Source organism: Ursus arctos, unplaced genomic scaffold (assembly GCF_023065955.2).
Source record: "Ursus arctos isolate Adak ecotype North America unplaced genomic scaffold, UrsArc2.0 scaffold_23, whole genome shotgun sequence".
Classification (NCBI taxonomy): Eukaryota; Metazoa; Chordata; class Mammalia; order Carnivora; family Ursidae; genus Ursus; species Ursus arctos.
Genome location: NW_026622908.1, coordinates 8,448,941 through 8,467,881, shown reverse-complemented (window position 1 = coordinate 8,467,881; position 18,941 = coordinate 8,448,941). Strand labels below are relative to the sequence as shown.

Below are 18,941 nucleotides of genomic sequence, written 5' to 3'. Positions count from 1 at the left end.
TAAATAAGACAAATTGTTACAACCTAGGGTGGAAGATGAACCAAGAAAACAATTAAAAAATATATAACAGAAAAATGTAAAGCAAGAAATGAAAAAAAATCATCCTTCGTATTAATAATAGGAAGGAAAGAATAGCCGTGGTAGGCGACTCAGAGCAGTCAGAGAAGGCCTCTCCGAAGACAGATTTCATGTGAGACTCAGGATAAGAAGGGAGCAGCCAGGGAAGAGCAGATGGGTCGAGTGTTCTAGGCAAATCCACTGTGGCCAATTAGAGCTTGCCTTTCCGGTGGAACCAAGGGAAGACCAGTGCGGCTGGAGAGCAGTGGGCCAGGAAGGGTGACAAAAGGAGCATGTCGTATCATGAAGGCATTGATAGCATCTTTCAAGAAAGTGGGAGAAGGCAGGTGTGCTGAACATCGCTCAGAGGCCTACTCGCAAGGACGGATAGGTCACTTGTTTTGGGCAACACGGAGGTCCCTGGTGGACAAGAGTTGCTCTGTTGGAGTGCTGGGGACAGACGCCAGGCTGGAGTAGATTCAGGTGTGAGTCAGAAGGGAGGAATCAGTGTAGATGGGTGGCTCTTTCAAAAAGTGAGACTGGTAGGAGGAAAAGGTGCAAGAGTTGAGTGAGGTGGGCCGAGTCCAGGTGTTCAGTGTGGGCATTTATCGGGGAAGCCGCGGGCAAGTGCCTGGACTGGGTGAGGCGTCGCGCCTCCGATGATGTGCCGGGCGTGGTGCCCGTCCTTAAACAGGCATCTCCCGATTGTAAGTGCTCTCCTGGCCGTTTACCCCTAGTGCTAGAGATCCCGGAAGGAGAGAGAGGCCCCCCGCGGAAGCTCTTGGCCTTGCAGAGCACACCCCAGGTTCTGGAGACAGACACTCCAGCCTGTGGTCCTGGCTCTGCTCCCGTTCGGTGTCCAACCCCGGACACGGTCCTCATTGCGTCCCTCTCCGCCTGGGGTTCTCCAGGAGAACTGCGACGACTGGCGTACATCAGACGGCACGTACAGTAGAGAGCACAGTTTGGCATCTGCAAACAAGGGAAGTGGCAGCTACTCGCTTCGCATTCACCAGCCTCCCACGCCCCAGCAGCGCTGGGATCGCCCCCAGTGTGTGCTCCGGTGGGGGCTCCTATTAAACTGTAAGTGTCTGCGTGCATACCTGGCTTCCTCTCTAGAACACTGGACATTGTCAAAAGAAAAGTGAGGTAGAAAACAGATTGAAAGTGTTTTGTGAACTGCATACTACCGGATGTGAGTTATGTTGGAGAGGCTTGAAGTCTGTCAGGGGAGGGGCGCCTGGGTGGCTGTCAGTTAAGCGTGTGCCTTCAGTTCAGGTCGTGATCTCAGGGTCCCGGGATTGAGCCCCACGTCGGGCTCCCTGTCAGCGGAGAGCCTGCTTCTCCCTCTCCTTCCCCGCTCTTGTGCTCTCTCTCGCTATCTCTGTGTGTCTCTCGCAAATAAATAAAAATCTTTACAAAATCTATCAGGGGAGCTGACACAGTAAAGGAACAGAGGGGATGAGGTAAAGATGAGCCCGCAGGTGTGAATGAAGCTCCCTGAGAGCCCCAAAGTCTGCCCCAGAATGTGGTGCTCGGGCTACTGGGAAGGTTCTTCAAGGAAGTAGAATTTGTACTGGGATCTGAGTTCAAGGACAGTAGGAATAAAGATGAGAGAAACATGTGAGAGCTGTTGCTCAGGTAGGACCAAAAGGAGCTGGTGAAAAATGTCATCAGGGTCAGGGGCTGGTCTTGGGGAGGCCAGGACATCAGTTGCCAGAACACCTGGGATTAGGCTTCCCAAAGCCTAATGGAAAAGCCACTGAGGGACAAGGTGCAGAGGCAGAGAAGGGGACAGGACACATGTGACTGGGCAGTGACGAGATCGGGACACAGGTCTGGGAAGAGCAACAAACACCTGGAGAGGCCTCAGCATGATAAAGTAAGAGCCAGAGGGGGATGTGAGGGGTCTCATCGGCTGTGCTGTGGATGTCAAAGGTAGAGCCCGTTACCTGTCGAGCCAATCAGGAGACACAAACCAGGCAGTAATTTGAAGAGAGAGGGTTTAACATAAAAAATTATTATATAGTTGCAGGAGATTGGCTATTAAGGGATAAAAAATGAAGGATAAATTCAGGATGGGCCCTCACAAGGCTGACATTAAGGTCTTGTTAGAAAGTATGTGGCCGTGGTCCTTTGCGTGGCAGAAAAAGTTTGCTGGGTGCCATGAGTAAAAGTTGATGAGCAGGAAGGCCCCTACTGAGGTGACAACAAAACTCGCCAGGTGTTGATGATGTCACTATGCCACCATATCCTGTATATTTTGTTCCTGGGAGCTGTTGTGTAAGTCAGTGAAATTAGGCGGAGAAAAACTGCCTTGGGGGCACTTCTTAGAGGACAGGGACAGAAACTGGCTTTCATTGCATTGGAAGGCGCTGCCCAGAAACCAACAGAAGATCACGGTGGCAGTGGCCAAAGCTGGATGCCAGAGTCATGTCCTCCATGGTGCAGTCCCCTACCCCCAAGGACAGAGACCACTGAGGAGCAAGACAAAGGGAAGTACACCCTGAGAACAGAGAAGGTGACAGGACATGACAGGCAGCAGTGAAGGGCCTGGACACGGAGGGACCTGGAAATAACACCAGTGCAACCCGAGGGACCTGGGCAGGGGAGCGGATCTATCCTGGAAGGGTGGTTGCAGAGCGTCTGTTCTGTGTCATGCTGAGATGGTCCCCTACACCAAACACAGGGGCCCAGATTCCACCTGCACAGGGGGTGTCCATCCATCATCCCCTGAACAAACGAGCAGTCCTTACACCCAAGAGTGACACACACTTTTCAACAATCTCTTTAAGCATTTATTAGACACCTTTTAGGTGCTCTCCACCAGCTTCCGGGGACAGAGAAGTCAATGACTGGGTGTCCCTGGCCTCAGGGAGCTCAGAGCCTGTCTCTCCAGGGCAGAGCCAAGGGGAAGCTCAGTACTTGGCAGGCAGGCCAGGGGGTCGGAAGTGGTTGGGGTCTTTGCCACTGCGGCCCCATTCATTGGCAGCCTGGTCAGCCTTCGAGTCCTCCACTCCGTGGCCACTGTTTCCATACTTAAAAAGGTCTGTGACTCTCTGAGAACTCTCTCTGGCGTCGCTGGAATGGAGGGAGGCAGGTAAGAGATTCATTAGGGGTTGAAGAGCAACCGCCCACGGCCCCCACCGGTCTCTCTTCTTCCCAAGGGTTGGCTGAGAGGAGCCAAGGCCAGAGGGGCTAAAACTCTGACCCTGCTCCAGGCACAGCCCACCTCAGGCCAGGCTGGTCCTGTTGCCCCTAGCGGGAGGGTAGGGAGTCACCCATTCCCACTGGCCTTGCTCTGGCTCTGCCAGCCACTGAGACCCCATGCTGGGCACAGAGGGGAGGGTGGGCAAGAGGAGGAGGGGCCACAGTCTGTACAGGAAACTTGTCTAGGGCTTGGTCCCTCTTTTCTCTCTAAGGCAGCCATGCTCAGCTCACCCATCCCTCCATCCCCAGGGCCCATGTTACCTGATGACTTTAGCAGCCCAGGCACCCCCAGGGCCCCTTCGTGCAGCATCATAGTTCCCCCGGGCATGGAAGTATTTGTCTGAATTTTTGTAATTGGCTTCTCTCATGTCAGAGTAGGCTCTCATCATGTCTCTAGTCCCTGGAAAGGAAAAAAAAATGGAAGTGAGCATCTCTTGGCAAAATAGAGAAAAGGTTTTCCTCCCAATGATTCTAAGATTTCAGCCTTTTGACAAAGCCCTCAGAGATTATATTGGCTGAGATAACTTTTCCTGTGCTTTTCACTCCCCGGGGTTAATGTTAGAGGATCACACTTGGTGCAAGTTTTATTCTCTTTGATTCCATTCTAAGTACTGTGCTGCTCGGCCTGTGGCTGCGTGTGATGCGTGTGAACAAGAGGTGGGATGGTCTTCGGCGATGCTTCGTTGAGCAATGAACCTCTACCTGGAAAGGGCAGGGAACCCTCTGACTGGGGCGTGAGGACAAAGGCAAGTCTGTTGGAGGCTGCTGACCCAGAGGGCTCCAACCGAGTCAAGGGGAGAAATTCATCCCTGTGGGCAGCGTGAAGACAACTCAATCCCGTGAACATCTGAGTGTCTGGGGCGTATGTGCCACCAGGAAACTGTCCAAACTCAATCATAAATATAATTGAGGAAGGTGAGTTCCCCCAAGAGAGCTTTACAGAAATGGGGTCACTGATGCAGAAAAAGGGCAACTGACCCATCAGCTCTAAAATTCAGGGTTCTCCCCAATAAATGGAAGCGTATTGCCTTCCACAGAGTGGGTATGCAGACAAACTGAGAAAATACACGTATAACTCCTGGAAGGTTGTAGGGCTCACTGTGCTATCACTTCTCCGGGCTTAGGAAGGCTGGGACACAAACAGTGAAGGGACTAAGCTAAGAGGAAGAGCAGAGAGTTACGGACTGAAGGAATCTGATCAGGCTACAATAAGACGAAGACTAACGTAGCTTACTAGGCAAAAGACAAAACTCTACTGTTGAGTTGTAATCCTAGTTTACGTAATATCCGTGCGATGCCTTCTCTTCCTTTTAAGTATTTATTATTTCCGGTGTTCAGAAAGATCACTTTGCTGAGCAGTACGACATTCTCACTGTACTTACTCCCTCCGAGTTAGATTTAAATAGATGCTTGGAGGCCCCTTGCTTAGGAAGTCCTTCCAAAATGCCCGAAGGACTGGTCAATTATGGGGGCAAACGGGAGGTAGTGGTTCCCAGCCTTGAGCGGGCACGAAAAGCCACTGGGGTGCTTGGTAGAGCCCAGATTTCAGGCTCAGCCCAGGAATGATGATTCAGCAGAGGGAGTGTGTGCACCTGGCGTCTGCATTGCACAAAGCAGCCCAAGCCCCGGGTGATTCTCCTGCACACGGTCCTAGAACAACCCTTGGAAAAACCTTGACCTAAAGATGCAACCACATTTGCCGCAGTGCCTGTGAGAATTTAGAAGGATTGACAGCAAACCCTTAACGCAGTCATCAGTGACTCTCACAAACACATAAAAATACATGATTGTGGGAAATACACAGATCTTGCTGCTGTCTGACTCCCGCAGTGCGTCTGTCTTGCTCTGCTGCCCAGCCAGGGCTCAGGCCCGCAGAAGCACCATCGCGTAATTCCCTGTGCCTTCTGTGGGGAGAGGAGCTCTGCAGAGTGGCCTTCTGCCTCGGCCACAGCCTGACTGTCGGCCATTTGCTCCGAGAAACAAGAGGGTTCTGTGCTCCCAAAGCCCGCAGTCGGCCACGCGCTCTCTGGTCTGGGAGGCAGGACGGTCCTGTCCTCGCAAGGTCTGGGGAGCTCCACCACTGGGGTAACCCCGGCTCTGCTTGAGGACTTGTTAGGGGCCTCATCTCTCTGCGCCTCAGGTTCTCTGTTAAGGGATGATGGTGCCCACATGGCAGGATTGCAGATTAAAACCCGAGGGTGACAACGAGTTCATTCACCCACGTAGAGCTCTTAGCACAGCGCCCAGCACGGGCCAAGCTCAGTTAGTCTCCGATGTAATGACTAAGGGCACAAGTTTGAGGCACCCCCTTCCTGGCTGCCTGACACCCAGCCATGAGCTGTCCCTCACCTCCCACTAGGCGGCACTCGCGTCCCACCTGTATGTAGGGAGCACGTGCCCAAGACCCCAGATCTCTTCCTGCTCCTGCTGCAAGTTGAGGCTGGAACCTTCTGTGACCTCCAGCCTGGGGCTCCCCATGGAAGAGTGCGATGCTGCCCAGGAAAGCCAGGGCTGGAGGGAGAGGACGCGTGTGGCTTAAGGGGAAAAGCCCCGGGTGCTAAGTGAGCCCTAGGGACCTGACGCGCAGTATAATGAGCACCAAACAAGAGTGTATTGTAATTATCAAACACGCTCTCTACTGGGACTTACTTGTGTCAACGACGAAAAGGAAAGGATAATTACGTAACACGATAGAGGTGCTAGTTATAGCTCCAGTGGCAATCAGATTAACTGTATAAACGCATCAAATTAACGTGACGTCCACCTTAAATATATACGATGTGATATGACAGAGTTCAATTAAAAAAAAAAAACAACCCTTGGAAACTGTTACCTTGAAAACCACGCTTCTTCCCTTCCCACTTGGGGCCTTTGCCCTGTGTGGATGTGGCCTCCGCGCTGGGGAATCCTGGAGGGAGGCCAGGTGCAGCCTCCCCCTGACCCCCATGCTTTGGGCCTTACCTTGACCAGCTTCCTTGAGGAAGGATAACCATCCTTGGCTGCTGACGCCCAGGACCAGGGAGCACAAGAGGACACCCAGGAAGAGCTTCATCCTGCAGCAGAGTCACAGACACACAGAGATGACACGTGGTTTGTTTCTGTTTGGTTTGCTTTCTTCGGGGAGTAACGTTGACCTGTTCTTGTATCCCCAAACTAAGCCGACTCAATATGACCTATGTCTGTACACACACACAGACACACATCTGTATGTGCACTCACACACCATGCGTGTACATGTGTGTGTGTATATGTAGAAAGAGTAGACAACGCGTATACATACACTAGGCAGGTGATACATAGATACATAGACATTATTCCAGAAGGTCCACTTCTCCATTTCCACTTGCCTCATTGGAATCCCTGTATGAGAGCCTGCACTGCGCTTCTCATATAAACCACTTTCCGTTTCAGTGGTCACCTATGAGCCCTGACACCCTCTGTACAGAAAGCTTCCAAGGAGGCATCTGGGCATTTTGTGACCATCCAGCAGTCTGTCGAATGAGTTGAGTGAAACAACGCACAAATATTTGTAGAATGCCTGCTCTACCCATCCCTGAACTCTCACCGAGGAAGGACACGACTAAATCCCAGTCCCAGAAAGCGTTCACATCTGCTGAATCCGAATTGTCAGGCTAGGAGATGCAGGAAGGAAGCAGAGAGCTGGGACCCAGCACAGGGGTGTTGTGGGGAAAGAGAATCCCCAAAGAGAGGAAGTCTTGGAAAGTTCTAGTACCTCACCTTCGGCTGTCGCTTCCCACAGAGGCTCTGGTGAGGCCGAGCTGCCTGTGGCCCCTGCCTATGAGGGGAGCCCGGGCTATATATACTGACGCTTTGCTAGGGGAAGGGAGGGGGAGACAGGTTTGAAGCAAAACACTGGGATTTGGGAAATTCCCCTTGGCCAGAGCGAACACGGAATCCAGAACGTCAGGCTCCATCTAATTTCCCAGGTTGTGCAATCTGGCAGCTCCCTGGAGTGTAGCAAACTTGGTGTTTTCTGCCTGTTTTCACTCTCCTTCCTGGTGAGGAAAGGTTTCCCTCCCTAAACAATAATGTATTGAGAATGGGTGTGAAGAGTGATCAGTATTAGAAAAGAGGTTCCATTGTCTAAAGAATGAGAGCATAGAAGGCAAATGGAAGAGCAAACAGGCTCCACTGAAAAAGACATAAAGATGAAGCTGGGAGCCCAGGGAGCAGGAGGAGGACAGGAAGGACCAGCGGCCAGGAAGGTAATGCTTCCCGCAGCCAGTGGGGTGGCCTGGACGCTGGAAAAGGGAGTCCTTCGGGCTCGAGCGTAATCATGGTCAGTAGTGTGCAGGCTCACGTCCGCAGGCTGTGACGGAGGACACCGCGGCCCGGGAACTTTGAACTGCGGTATAGAAATCTGCTACAATGTCACGGAGAAATCACACATCCTAAAAATGATCAGGAAATAGCCCACTGGCTGCTAAATTATCACAATAGAAGATTCAGGAAGAATGCAGAGAAAGCTGGATGCAGCACAAGGACGCAGGAGGTTGCGGACACACAGAACAGCTGTTTCAGCTGGAGAAGCAGGACTGGGCTTTCCTCTGTGAGTTTAGGAAGATGATGGTGGGAAGGCATTGCATGCAGGCTCCATCAGCGGGATGGGGCCGCGGTCCACTCACCTACCCCGTCCCTGCCCGTTTGTGACAGAGAAAGTGTAGAGGTCATGGGATTTCCCTAGAGAAGAGAGGACGGTGCATGTGTGATGTGGCAGCACTGAAGGGGGATCCAGAGGACAGACCCGGTCCTTGTCACAGTGGGGCCCGGGGATGGAAGCCTAAGGCACTGGGGCCAGGAAAGCCCAGCCCAGTGAGGGCTGGCTCAGGCGTGTTGCCTGGAGTGCGTCTGGGAGACAAGAAGTATGAGCAGAGGTTGCAGATACAAGGCAGTTGCCCCCCGGGCTGCTGCAAGCAAATCCTGGAGCCTGGCCAGCTCAGAGGTTGGAAGATGCTAAGTAGTAGCCAGGAAGGAGGTGGGACTCGTGCTCCACCAGGCACCAGAAAAGAAGCCGGAGGCAGACTTCTGATTTGTCGCAAGACTAGGGGAGTTATGGGTAGGACATTGCAAAGGGGAGGCTGACCCAGGATGAAGGCTATCAGGCAATGATTACTCTAGTGGGAGGGAATCCTTGCCTTAGGGTGGGGCCTGCCCGCACTAGGACAGATGCCTCTTTCTGGTCTGGGTCTCCTTTGAATTCCTGTAGGTACAATGAGAAGAAGGTGTAGGGCAGACAGCTGTCAAAGTCTCTCTCTCCCTGTGGCTCTTATCCAAGGCAATGCTACGCAACATTTGGACATTCCCCACACAAATCATTCCCTGGGAATGGTGGGGTCGGTGAGGTCTTCCCAGTCCATGACCCTGAGCTGCTTTGGCTCCCTTGGTCCCAGGAGTAGACATGTGAGGAGAGGGGCGATTGTCAACCCTCCAGAGCCAGTGGTGACAGGGAGCTTGGGGGCTGCAACCCAGAGGAGGCCATGTGATGCCCATACCCCTCCTCCCAGGTTCCCCAGGCAGAAATCCTGGGCCAGTGATCCCATCCTGTGACATTCTTTTACTCCCTTGGAGAGGTTCCGGGCTGAAAATACGTCCCACTTTCAGACAGCATTCAAATCATTCCTTTCTTTGATGGAAACGTTACAGAGAGAGCGAGTACACTTTCTAGACCTGGGAGGAGCTCCTCACAGGGACTTGGGCAAGCAAGGCAGGGTCTCTTCCTTTGTTCCGTCATGTATTCTATCTTCCTGGAAAGGACACTCAGCTCCCTGCACGGCCAAGCTTAGAATAATAGACAGTAGGGACAGGCTGCTATTGCCCTTGTGTCTCCTGCCAAAGAAAGATGCTGACATGGGGTACCAGATCTCCAGGCCTTGAAGAGCTCTCCCGAGTCTCCCATGCGTCGCTGTGTCCCGGTTTGGAGAGATTGTGTCCGTCAGGGCCTATCGTGCCAGCTTCATTAGTAGTGATAAGCCCTCTCACTCTCAGAAGTGACCTGGTTTACGGAAGACATGAGATGGTCCCCTCCTCTAAGGCCCCTTGTGACCAGCCTGTGGAGAGACCTCCCTTTTCTCTGTTACAATGGATGTAAGTGGATGAGAAGAACACCGAGCCTGTGAAGAGCCAGAAACCAAAGTTAGAAAAGAAGCCCCCCAGGGTACCGTGAGCAAGCGAGGACGGGAGGCCTAGGGCCCTGACTCAGAGGGACCGCAGAAAGAAGGAGGAGCAATTTCACGAGCTTCAAATGACAAGAACACCGATTTCTACCTGCGGATTCGCATGTTTAGGAAAGAAACATTTGGTCATTCAGGTGATGAGAATACGTCTCGTATGTATTTGGTCTTTCGCAGTGGCTGCCTCCCAAACCCTTGGAATTTCCTAAGTGTTGGCAGTGACAAAGGTGTCTTTAGTTAGTGCCCAGGTGACTTTTGGACCTCACCGAAGGAGGGGGGCTCATTGCCAGGAGACCCAACCACGTGATTAGAGGGACCTTGCATTCCCTCCTCCTGATCTCAGGGAGGCGTCAGGGGCTGGAGGGTTGACTCAATCACCAATGGCCAGTGATCTAAGTAGTCCCTTATGCAAGGAAGGCCTGGGTTCCGCGGGCTCCCAGGCTGGGAGACATATGGAGACAGGGGGAGTGGTGAGCCCGAGAGGGCCTGGTGCCTGTGACCTTTCACCTTTCCCATATCATGCCTTCTGTGTCTCTTCGTCTCGCTCTGGATTTGTATCCCCTTTCCCCCCTTTGTTAAACTGGTAAAATAAGTGTTTCCCAGAGTTCTGTGAGTGGTTCTAGCACAGCAGTGGAACCCAAGGAGGAGGTGGTTGGATCCTCCAGTCTGTCTGGGATCCGTCAGCAGCACACAGAACAGCGGGGGCTTAGCGTTGACATCTGACTGGCAGGGCTGAAGGGGGAAAGACAGTCTCACGGGTCTGAATCCTTAACAAGTGGGATCGGTGCTACCTTCGCGTAGAGAGTATCCGAACTGAGTGGAAGTCTTGCACGCCCTGCTTGGTGATGCCTGTGGGGGTCCCTGCAGACCCGGAGCTGGGCTAACTATAGGGCCCTTGTCGGGATGGGGTAACCAAGGCTGACAGGGGCTTGGGTCCGTTCTGAGCAATCGTCAAGCACTTAATACACTGAACTCTTCTGGCTTAGCCAAGACGGCTCATAATACTTGTACACTGCAGGAGACGGGAAGATCAATTAACATATTGTTACCGAGGCCAACATCATGAACACCTTACTCAGTAAGATTACCAGCAGAGAGAGATTTTGAGGATCCCGCTTCGGGGCGCCTGCGTGGCTCGGTCAGGTGGGCACCTGCCTGCCGCTCAGGTCATGGTCCGGGGTCCTGCGCTGAGCTGCTTAGCCCCTATCAGGCTCTCTGCTCTGCGGGGAGCCCGCTTCTCCCTCTCCCTCTGCCTAGAGCTCTCCTGCTTGTGCTCTTTCTGTCAAACAAATGAATAAAATCTTTAAAAAATTTTTTAAAAAAAGATCCTGGTTTGAATTTTCAGGGCATAGCAACACTCTTTCAAGTCTGGGTGTCTGCAGATCCCTTGGTCAGAAAGAACTGTTGGCAGGACAGTGTTCCTGATGCAGAAAACCAGCTGGAGTGCTTGCAGCTGTGCAAGACAGGAGGGAACATTCTCTCCTCACCTGGGCAGCACTCCGCGCCCAGCAGGTAGGAAGGCCTGCAGTTTTCCTCAGCCTGAGCCCTGCAATTCTACCAGCCAGCCCTGGGAGAAGGAGAGAGCCTTGAGGAGCTCAAAACTTAACACACGGAGCAGAGAGGGCCAGCGTGGGTTCATGAACAGAGAATATTGACTCTTTCATCTTTTGCATCTAAAGGCCCCTGTTTGCTTAAACAAACTTTATGTGAATTTCCATCTGCATGAGTTCCTTTCACTCTTACCCTTCACATTTCTCTTTTCAATATGAACTACTTGTTTGGTATCTAGGTGAGAACATCTGTGGGCATCCTTTGAGGCTATAATTCATGTACCATTTAAAATACTGCTGATTTTAAAAATAATGACTATATCCAGCATCATAAAAATACCTTTTTTAAAACTAAAGTCAAGAAAATCTTAACACAATATGTCAGTGTGGTAGAGAAAATAATGTCCTCCAAAGATGTTCACATCTTGCCTTTTTTTTTAAGTTTTAAATGATATCCTTTGATGAACACTAACTTTTAATTTATTAATTTAAGTACTCTCTAGACCCAACACGGGGCTCGAACTCACGATCCCGAGATCAAGAGTCCCATGCTCTACCCACTGAGCCGGCCAGGCACCCCTGATGAACACCAATTCTTCACTTTGTTATAGTTTCTTTTTCAATATCAAATTGTATTTTAAAGTGATCATTATCTCATCCATTCCTCTGATGATGAATTTCCACAACCTATCTGATGTATTTGCTCCAAGTACAGAGTATGTCATTGATGGCTTAGCTATCTTCACAAACACTGTGGGATATATACTTTCGTTTTTCTCTCAAGCTGGAGAATTGTCCTTAACAGCTGCCACTTTTGTAAAGAGTGAGAAGTTTTGTTTTGCTTCCTTTTTTTCTTTCCTCCTGGGGAATCCTTGAAAGGCTCAGCTTAGACTCACAGGTCACTTGCCTGTGAATGGGGACTGTCCTGGGGCGGCGGGCCCGCAGCTGGCTCACAGGAGCTCAGGAGAGCGATTGTTGCGTCATGGCCATTGGAAATGAGCCATGGTGGACCCTTCACACCATGGAAACGGACACACACGCTGAGTCAGGGCTTTAGTTTTTCCTTCTGGAAGGCCAGCTGCTAAACATCTCGCAGCACGTGCCGGGGATGCCACCTTCTAATGCCAAGTTCCACAGATCCTTTTCCTCGTGCCTCTAGGCACAGACGAACCAGGGCTCCAGGGATGGGAAGCCGCCACACGTGCTCCCCTTCAGCACCAAAACAGCGGCGTTCCTCACCCCATCCTTCAATTCACGCAGGGAGATGGAAAGGAACTATCGCATTCCAACAACTGAAGAAAGCATTACATTCTTGTGTCCATAGCTGATCATAGGGCCGCCTGTTCTTCCCAAGGAATCCACCAGGGCAGGGGTGGGGGCGGGTGCAGAGAGCGTCCATCAGAAAAGGACATGTTTCTACAGCTCCTTGGAGCTTCCTGACACCAGGACCTTCACCTCCACGGTTGTCCTGTGGGGAGCAGTAGCTCCCGGACTCCGGGGCAAGGCAACCTGCTCAGGCAGGGGGTGCTTCCCGCTCAGCTGCTGCCTCACTGTGCCCCCAGTCCAACACTAGTCACCATCAGACCTAGAAACAACCATTTAGGACAACAGATCTAGCACGTCTCTCCCCCCAGCGGACTGCTGGTGGCTCACAGGTAAGGCGACACCTGAATTCCTGCGTGTTCACCCTATGACCTCTGACAGAAGCCCCAAGGCAGCAGTCGGCATCACTAACTGCAACACAACACAGCCAGCACAACACCCCGTCGTTATCCAACCTTTCAGTGACTGTAGCATTTCTCAGCTTAAGGAATCTTCAGAAGGATTGTTCTGAGCGGATTAGAGCCAGTTCACAGAGGCAGACAGACTCTCCGTACAGACCCGAAAGGTTAAACCAGGTCCCCCTTTTCTGCTTCAAATGTGGGCTTAATACAGAATCACCGTTCTCAGATCTCAAGTTAATTAACTCACAGTCACACACCATCTGTTCATTTAGATTCAATAACACCCAACAGTACTTATGTAAGTGAGATCCTGTTTTTGTTGCAAGGAGACATAGGAAGCCCAATAAATATTAGATCATTTGAAATGGTTGATAACATCTCTCCTCCCCAGGATCTACTCTGGGGCCAGATGTTCTTCAGGAGACCGATATGATCTGAGGGGACAGTTAATTCACGTTGTACCCGCTGTTGCCGGAAACAGAAAATGAGGTTGTGCGGCTCATTTCAAGAAGCTCGAGTCATCTTGATCCCAAAGCCAGAGATGGGCAATACAAGAAAATCAAACAATAGCCCCATTTTGTTTTCAAAGGCACAAAATTCAAAATGAAAATAGTGTTAACGAATTAAATCTGAGCATTAAAAAAGCCTCAGCATTGACCGTAGTTTTCTCTTGGATTGCACGGAGCTCACCGGCAGGATATCGACCAGTGTCCAAAAGGGAGTAATAGCGTGTCAACTGATGGCCTAAAAAAGATAACTACTATTATCTCAATAGATAAAAAAGTTATTTGAGGAAGCTCAAGACATATTTATGGTTCCAAAAAAATCTTTCGGGAAACTAAACATCAAAGGCACTTTCTTAAATGTATCAGATTAAGTTATAGTAAACAGATCGTTTAATGGAAAACTTGTCATCCGTTTCTCTGAGAATCTAGAATGAGTGAAGATTGCCAGCTATCATCACTGTTTTCTCTCATGGTTCTAGAAGCTGTAGAGAATACCTTGGAATATAAAAAGAAGGAAGAGATATAAGGATTGGAAAGGCAGAGTTAAACTGTCTCCATTTGCAGATAGAGTATAACCAGCAACCCGCAAAACCCACAAGTCAACAAACTCCTAGAATTAATAAGGGAATCGAATAACGTAACCCAACACTTGGTCCAAAAACCAGCTGCATTTCTCCATACCAGCAATAACCAAATAGAAAAAAATGAAAAAAATAAGAAACCAGGGGCGCCTGGGCGGCTCAGCTGGTGAAGCGTCTGCCTTCAACTCAGGTCATGATCCCAGGGTCCTGGGATGGAGCCCCAGGTCTGGCTCCTTGCTCAGTGGAGGGCCTACTTCTCCCCCTCCTCCCCGCCAGTGCTCTCTCTTGCTGTCTCTGTCTCTCTCTCTCAAATGAATTAATCTTAAAAAAAAATTAAAAAGTAACAACAGTAACAAGCAGTCATGTCACATGTATTAGAACAGAAAACATGACATCGGCATAGTGCCTTGTGTATCAATGAATGCTTGCTGGGTGTGCAAGTACGTATGTCACTGTGATGTGTCATTCTGTCCTCTGGGATGGCTCCAGTCCCACACCCACTAGGTCCTCACCCCCCCCACCCCGCCCCATGCCCCAGCATCCCTCTACCTATGTTTCTGGTCCAAGAGCTTCCATCAAAAAAAGCTTTTGTTTCAAACACACACATGAATGTCTAAATAGTGAATAAAAAGCTACAGGGTTGCCCTCATTGGCCGTAGTAACAACCTCTGAAGTCCCTTTTGTCCTTGTTACTTAGAAACACTCCTTTGTCAGAAGTATCTTCGGTGAATACAGTGGTTATTGTCTTGTCCTATTCCTGGGGCTGCAGGAGAAGAGGGCAACTCCTCTTTCTGGTACTGAGGAATCTTCCCTCACAAGAGATCAGTAGAGCTTGTCCTTTTCAAGGCCAAGTTCTGGAATAATCTTGGTTTGCCCTGAAAGAAAGCGGGCCCGGAGAAAACGGAATCACATGGGAGAGAAAAGTTCAGAAGAGGATTGGTAAGAGATGGAATGTGGAACGTGGACATCAGCGACACCTTTTCCTTTATCTTCCATTCTGTACCTTTACACGGGACCCTGACTCATTTACCAGTTTGCATCTCATATGATCTGTATTGATTTGGGGGCACTATTGGTGTGTCTGGATGTATTTGCACTTTAGTGCTGAGGGGTGTGATGAGAAAGGAACATGCGTGTAAATCATATGATGACTGCACATTTGCTGCTTCTCCGTATCTCAGCACTGGAATCCCAATCAGGGCAGGAACTGGGTTGTTGGCTTTCTCACCTTTAACAACCAGCCCCTAGGGTAACGCCTAGAATATAGTCAAGCTTAATGAGCCTTACTTGAATGAGCATGTTTACTGAAGAAAACGTGAAAAATATAAAACAAATATAAAAAGAAAAGAATAAGCTGTACTAATTTCATCAGCCTGGATTGGGGGAGGAGCAGGAAGAACCTCCTAGAACCTTCCTGTTTGGCTTCTGGTCTATTTGCTAAGTGTATGTACACATATGAATACAGAAGCAACGACGGGGATACAATAATTCTCATTTATTTATGCTGCTTTTTCCCTGAACAACTTATCAGGAGCATTTGTCCTTGTTTCTACTCTTACCTGCCACAAAGTCAGTGGCAAAGCTGGAATTCAAATCTGGTCTGCTGGGAAGGAGCTTTCGGATTCTTTGCCATCTGCTAGGCACCTGCCGCCTGAACTTGACAGCAGGACAACACATCAACCAGTAAATGTACGATAGAATTTAATTCAATTATAGCAAACATTCATAGCTTAATAATGGCTCTCCCGGGAGACTGCTACCTGCACAGGAGCACTGATCTCTCCTGTGCCATTGCCCGCTCTGTTCCCAGGGCCCAGGCTCGGTGCCTGCCACATTCTGGGAGCTCATTCACTAGGTGGTGCATGAGTGAGTGGATGCATAAATGAGTTTTGCAAGCATCTTTCCCGACAAGGCAAATAGTTGAAAGTTTTGAAAGGCTCTGTGTTAGACTATTTGGACATTCTGAAGTCAATGCCTACAGGGGATTAAGGGAACTTCCGCAAGCAGGGCTGCTCCCTCCCAGGTCAGGTCATTCGGGAACAAGGCCCTCTGGCCAGCCTGGAGCTCTTGTCACTTTGCCCAGCTCTTTCAGCAAAGGGACAAGTGGGTCATTGACAGGAGGCTTTGCAAACATGTGTTAAACAGCATGGCTTGACAGCACTCCATAAATCATGAACTGCGTGTACACCACACACTTTCTTCTCAGAAAAGACCTGAGTTTTCTTTCCCGTAGTTAGAGATTTCAGACACCAAACTCGGGAACTCAAAGTTGTGCAAGGGCTCCCTTTGCACCTGACTTTGAAAAGCAGGCTGTAGACTGAGGATCTTCCCTGTCCCACACCTGAGGACCAAGAGGTTCCACGTACCCCACATCCAAGGGAGAGCATCCAAGAAGCAGCCAGATCTCCTGAGCCCCCAGGGCTGCTGAAGAGGGAGCAGTACAGGCCCAGGCGCTCACCACCTCCTGGTCTCATTCCCCCTCTGGACCCTATAGAAGAGGCCCGGCACGCAGAGAGGGGGTGCTCGGGAATCCGGGGGTCTACTGGAGAGACCACTGAGGTTAAAGGAGAGGCAATGGCTGGGCCAGGTGGGGCGACGCCTTATCCAGAGAGGGGGCTTGCAACATGGGCCACTGTCAGGAGCAGTCGTGGATACACCTGCTGTCCTCTGGGGAGTTCCTGCACACCTGGGGTGCTGGTGTGAAGCTCAGCTTCACCTCGGGAGCACTGCCGTCACACTTAGTGATGAACAACAGCTCAAAGCCTACTATTTCTTCCCAATAAATATAATGAGAGGCGACCTGTATGAGTTTATATTGTGAGAGCAGATTCCGTTATTCCCAAGATACATATTTTTTAGTATGATTATCTGAAATTAGGACAGGTCTTACATTCACTAATGAACAGGCAGCATTTATAAAGTAGTTGTCACTCTTAAGGAATCTTTAAGTAAATTTAGTTTGTGTATGCTTTCCCTGGATACACAAGAGCGATATAAGATAAAAATGTATGCCTGAGTGGGTCCTAACATCTCTTTCATTAGGTGTAAACTAAAAAAGCTGAGGGATAAGAAAATAGTATATCCTAACTTAATTTGCAGCACTTTAGTCTTGCTGGTAGGGAATAATAATGCGTCTTTCAGTCCATGGATGCTTGGACTCAGAGAAATGCAGTGTCGCTTTGTCCCCTCCTCTGCTCTCACAGATAACTCTCTGCAACCTTGACCCTCTGAATGTTGGCACAGTTCTCTGGAACTTCACAGATTTATTGCTTCCTTCAAGGCTTCGCCTTAGAAACCATAATGACTAAGAGTTTATTTACACTTGAGGTTTCTAATTTCCGTTTCTATTGAAGAGTGCAAGGAACTCCTAGAAAACATTAAATATATACTATGATCAAGTAAAATGTTGTCATTTCCCCAGTATCTCAGTAGAGATTATGGTGTGGATTACATAGTCACCCCCAGTGCCTCATCACCAGGTTCTCCAGATCAAACCCTGTACCAAACATCTGTACTCTCTGTCACCCCAAGCCCGCCTCCCGGGTCTGTCCGCATTGAACAATATTTCTTCTACATCATTCATTCATCTCAACAAATATTCATTAACAACTACTACTGGCGACATGCTCTGGCAAGTACTGAGGATACAAGGCTGACACATACAATAAGAGAGACGTGATTTTTCCCTTGGGTTTCTGACCTACTCTCCCTAAAGACCAACCGCTAAGGGGCAAACACAGCAGAGTGTGACGAGTGTCGGGGTCGGGGGCACAGCAGAAGGTGCAGCTGGGTTCCTGCGGGTCCCTGTCCTGCATCTCAGTGTGCCGTCCCCACTCATTCAGCTCTCTTCCCCCAGAACACAGGTTTCTGCTCCGTGTGGGGTTCACTCTCCACCTGCTGGCTCGATCCCACGCCCTCTTGCTTCCCCTTGACCTTCGTGCAGTTGCTGTTCCCTCTACTTTACCTTCGGTGTGTGCAGGACGGCGGCGGAGTGAAATGTTTGAAGGGTTTGGAGAGAACACCCGCCATCATAAATTCTGTACCCTGTGTAATCATCCTACAAAATGAATGAGAAACAAAGACTTTCTCAGAAAAAAAGGGAGGGCCTCTGTTGGCATACACGTGCCTGGCACAAACTGTTGAAAGTTCTTTAGAGAGAAAGAAAATGATAAGGGTGGGAAGCCAGATCTACATGAAGAAAGGAAGAACATGCAGGAAGGAGAAAGTCAAGGTAAAAGAGTAGTAACGACATACTCCATTAACTCCATACGTTCACCGGAGGTCGGGTCAGAGGCTACCCACACTGCACCCTAATTTCCGCCCAGTGCCCGGAGCCTGCTCTCACCAGCCAGGGGCCATCCTGTGCTCTGCACCTGTTTCTCCTGCCGCTGCCGTCCTTGGCATAGCCTCGGGGCTCTCAGACCAAGCCTCCAGCACGGCACACCCCTCACCTGTGCTGCTATCAGAGCTTTTTGATAGGAACTCTGAGTGCTCTTGGGACTAACCATTTTACAGCCACACTTTTCCTTCCTCCTTGACACACAAATGCAGTTTGTCTTTCCGCTACAGAATTGTATCATTAATCTTCTTCCCGTAGGAGTTCTCATCAATTTCTTTTTCAGAGAGGAGCCATAGGCTTAGGTTACCATTTACATATTTGAGCCCCATGTCCACCTTTCTTTGCCCCCTTTCTGGTACTGGAGCTGGACCCTGCCAGCATTTCCCTTGGGCCAGCCGAGCACGGTGCTAAGCTTTGTCAGTAGAGGACGCTGGAGGGACAAGCAGGCAAGAAAGCCCTCTCCTCCAGGTCCTGGGAGCTTGGCCTCTTTCTGGCTCCTGAGCTGCTCTTCTCCATGCAGGACCCGCAGTGGCACTCAGCACAGGGAGATTGCTTGGTATCCTGCTGAGGTTTCTCAGCCATTTCTGTGATCCTGCACTGAATTTCCGGGTGTTCTGCAGTGCTCTGCCTGTGTTAGGTGGTGCCTAACCTCGTACCACAGACGGAGTGACTCAAACCGCAGAAACGAATTCCTCCTATTTCTGGGAGCTGGGAAGTCCAAGGCCAAGGTGCAAACTCCTTTGGTAGCTGGTGGGAGCTCTCTTCCTGGCTTGCAGACGGACA

The 18,941-nt window shown here is 50.2% G+C and overlaps 1 protein-coding gene across 1 annotated transcript; it reads right to left on the bottom strand.

Annotated features, from left to right (window-relative positions):
* Positions 1-2,838: 2,838 nt before the first annotated feature.
* Positions 2,839-7,054, bottom strand: LOC113264914 (serum amyloid A-2 protein-like). Its single transcript, XM_048217773.2, has 4 exons — positions 7,006-7,054; positions 6,229-6,320; positions 3,529-3,667; positions 2,839-3,138 (listed from the first exon to the last, which is right to left on the bottom strand). The coding sequence occupies exons 2-4, from the start codon at positions 6,317-6,319 to the stop codon at positions 2,976-2,978; spliced, it is 393 nt and encodes a 130-aa protein (XP_048073730.1). The 5' UTR covers position 6,320; positions 7,006-7,054; the 3' UTR covers positions 2,839-2,975.
* Positions 7,055-18,941: the final 11,887 nt, after the last annotated feature.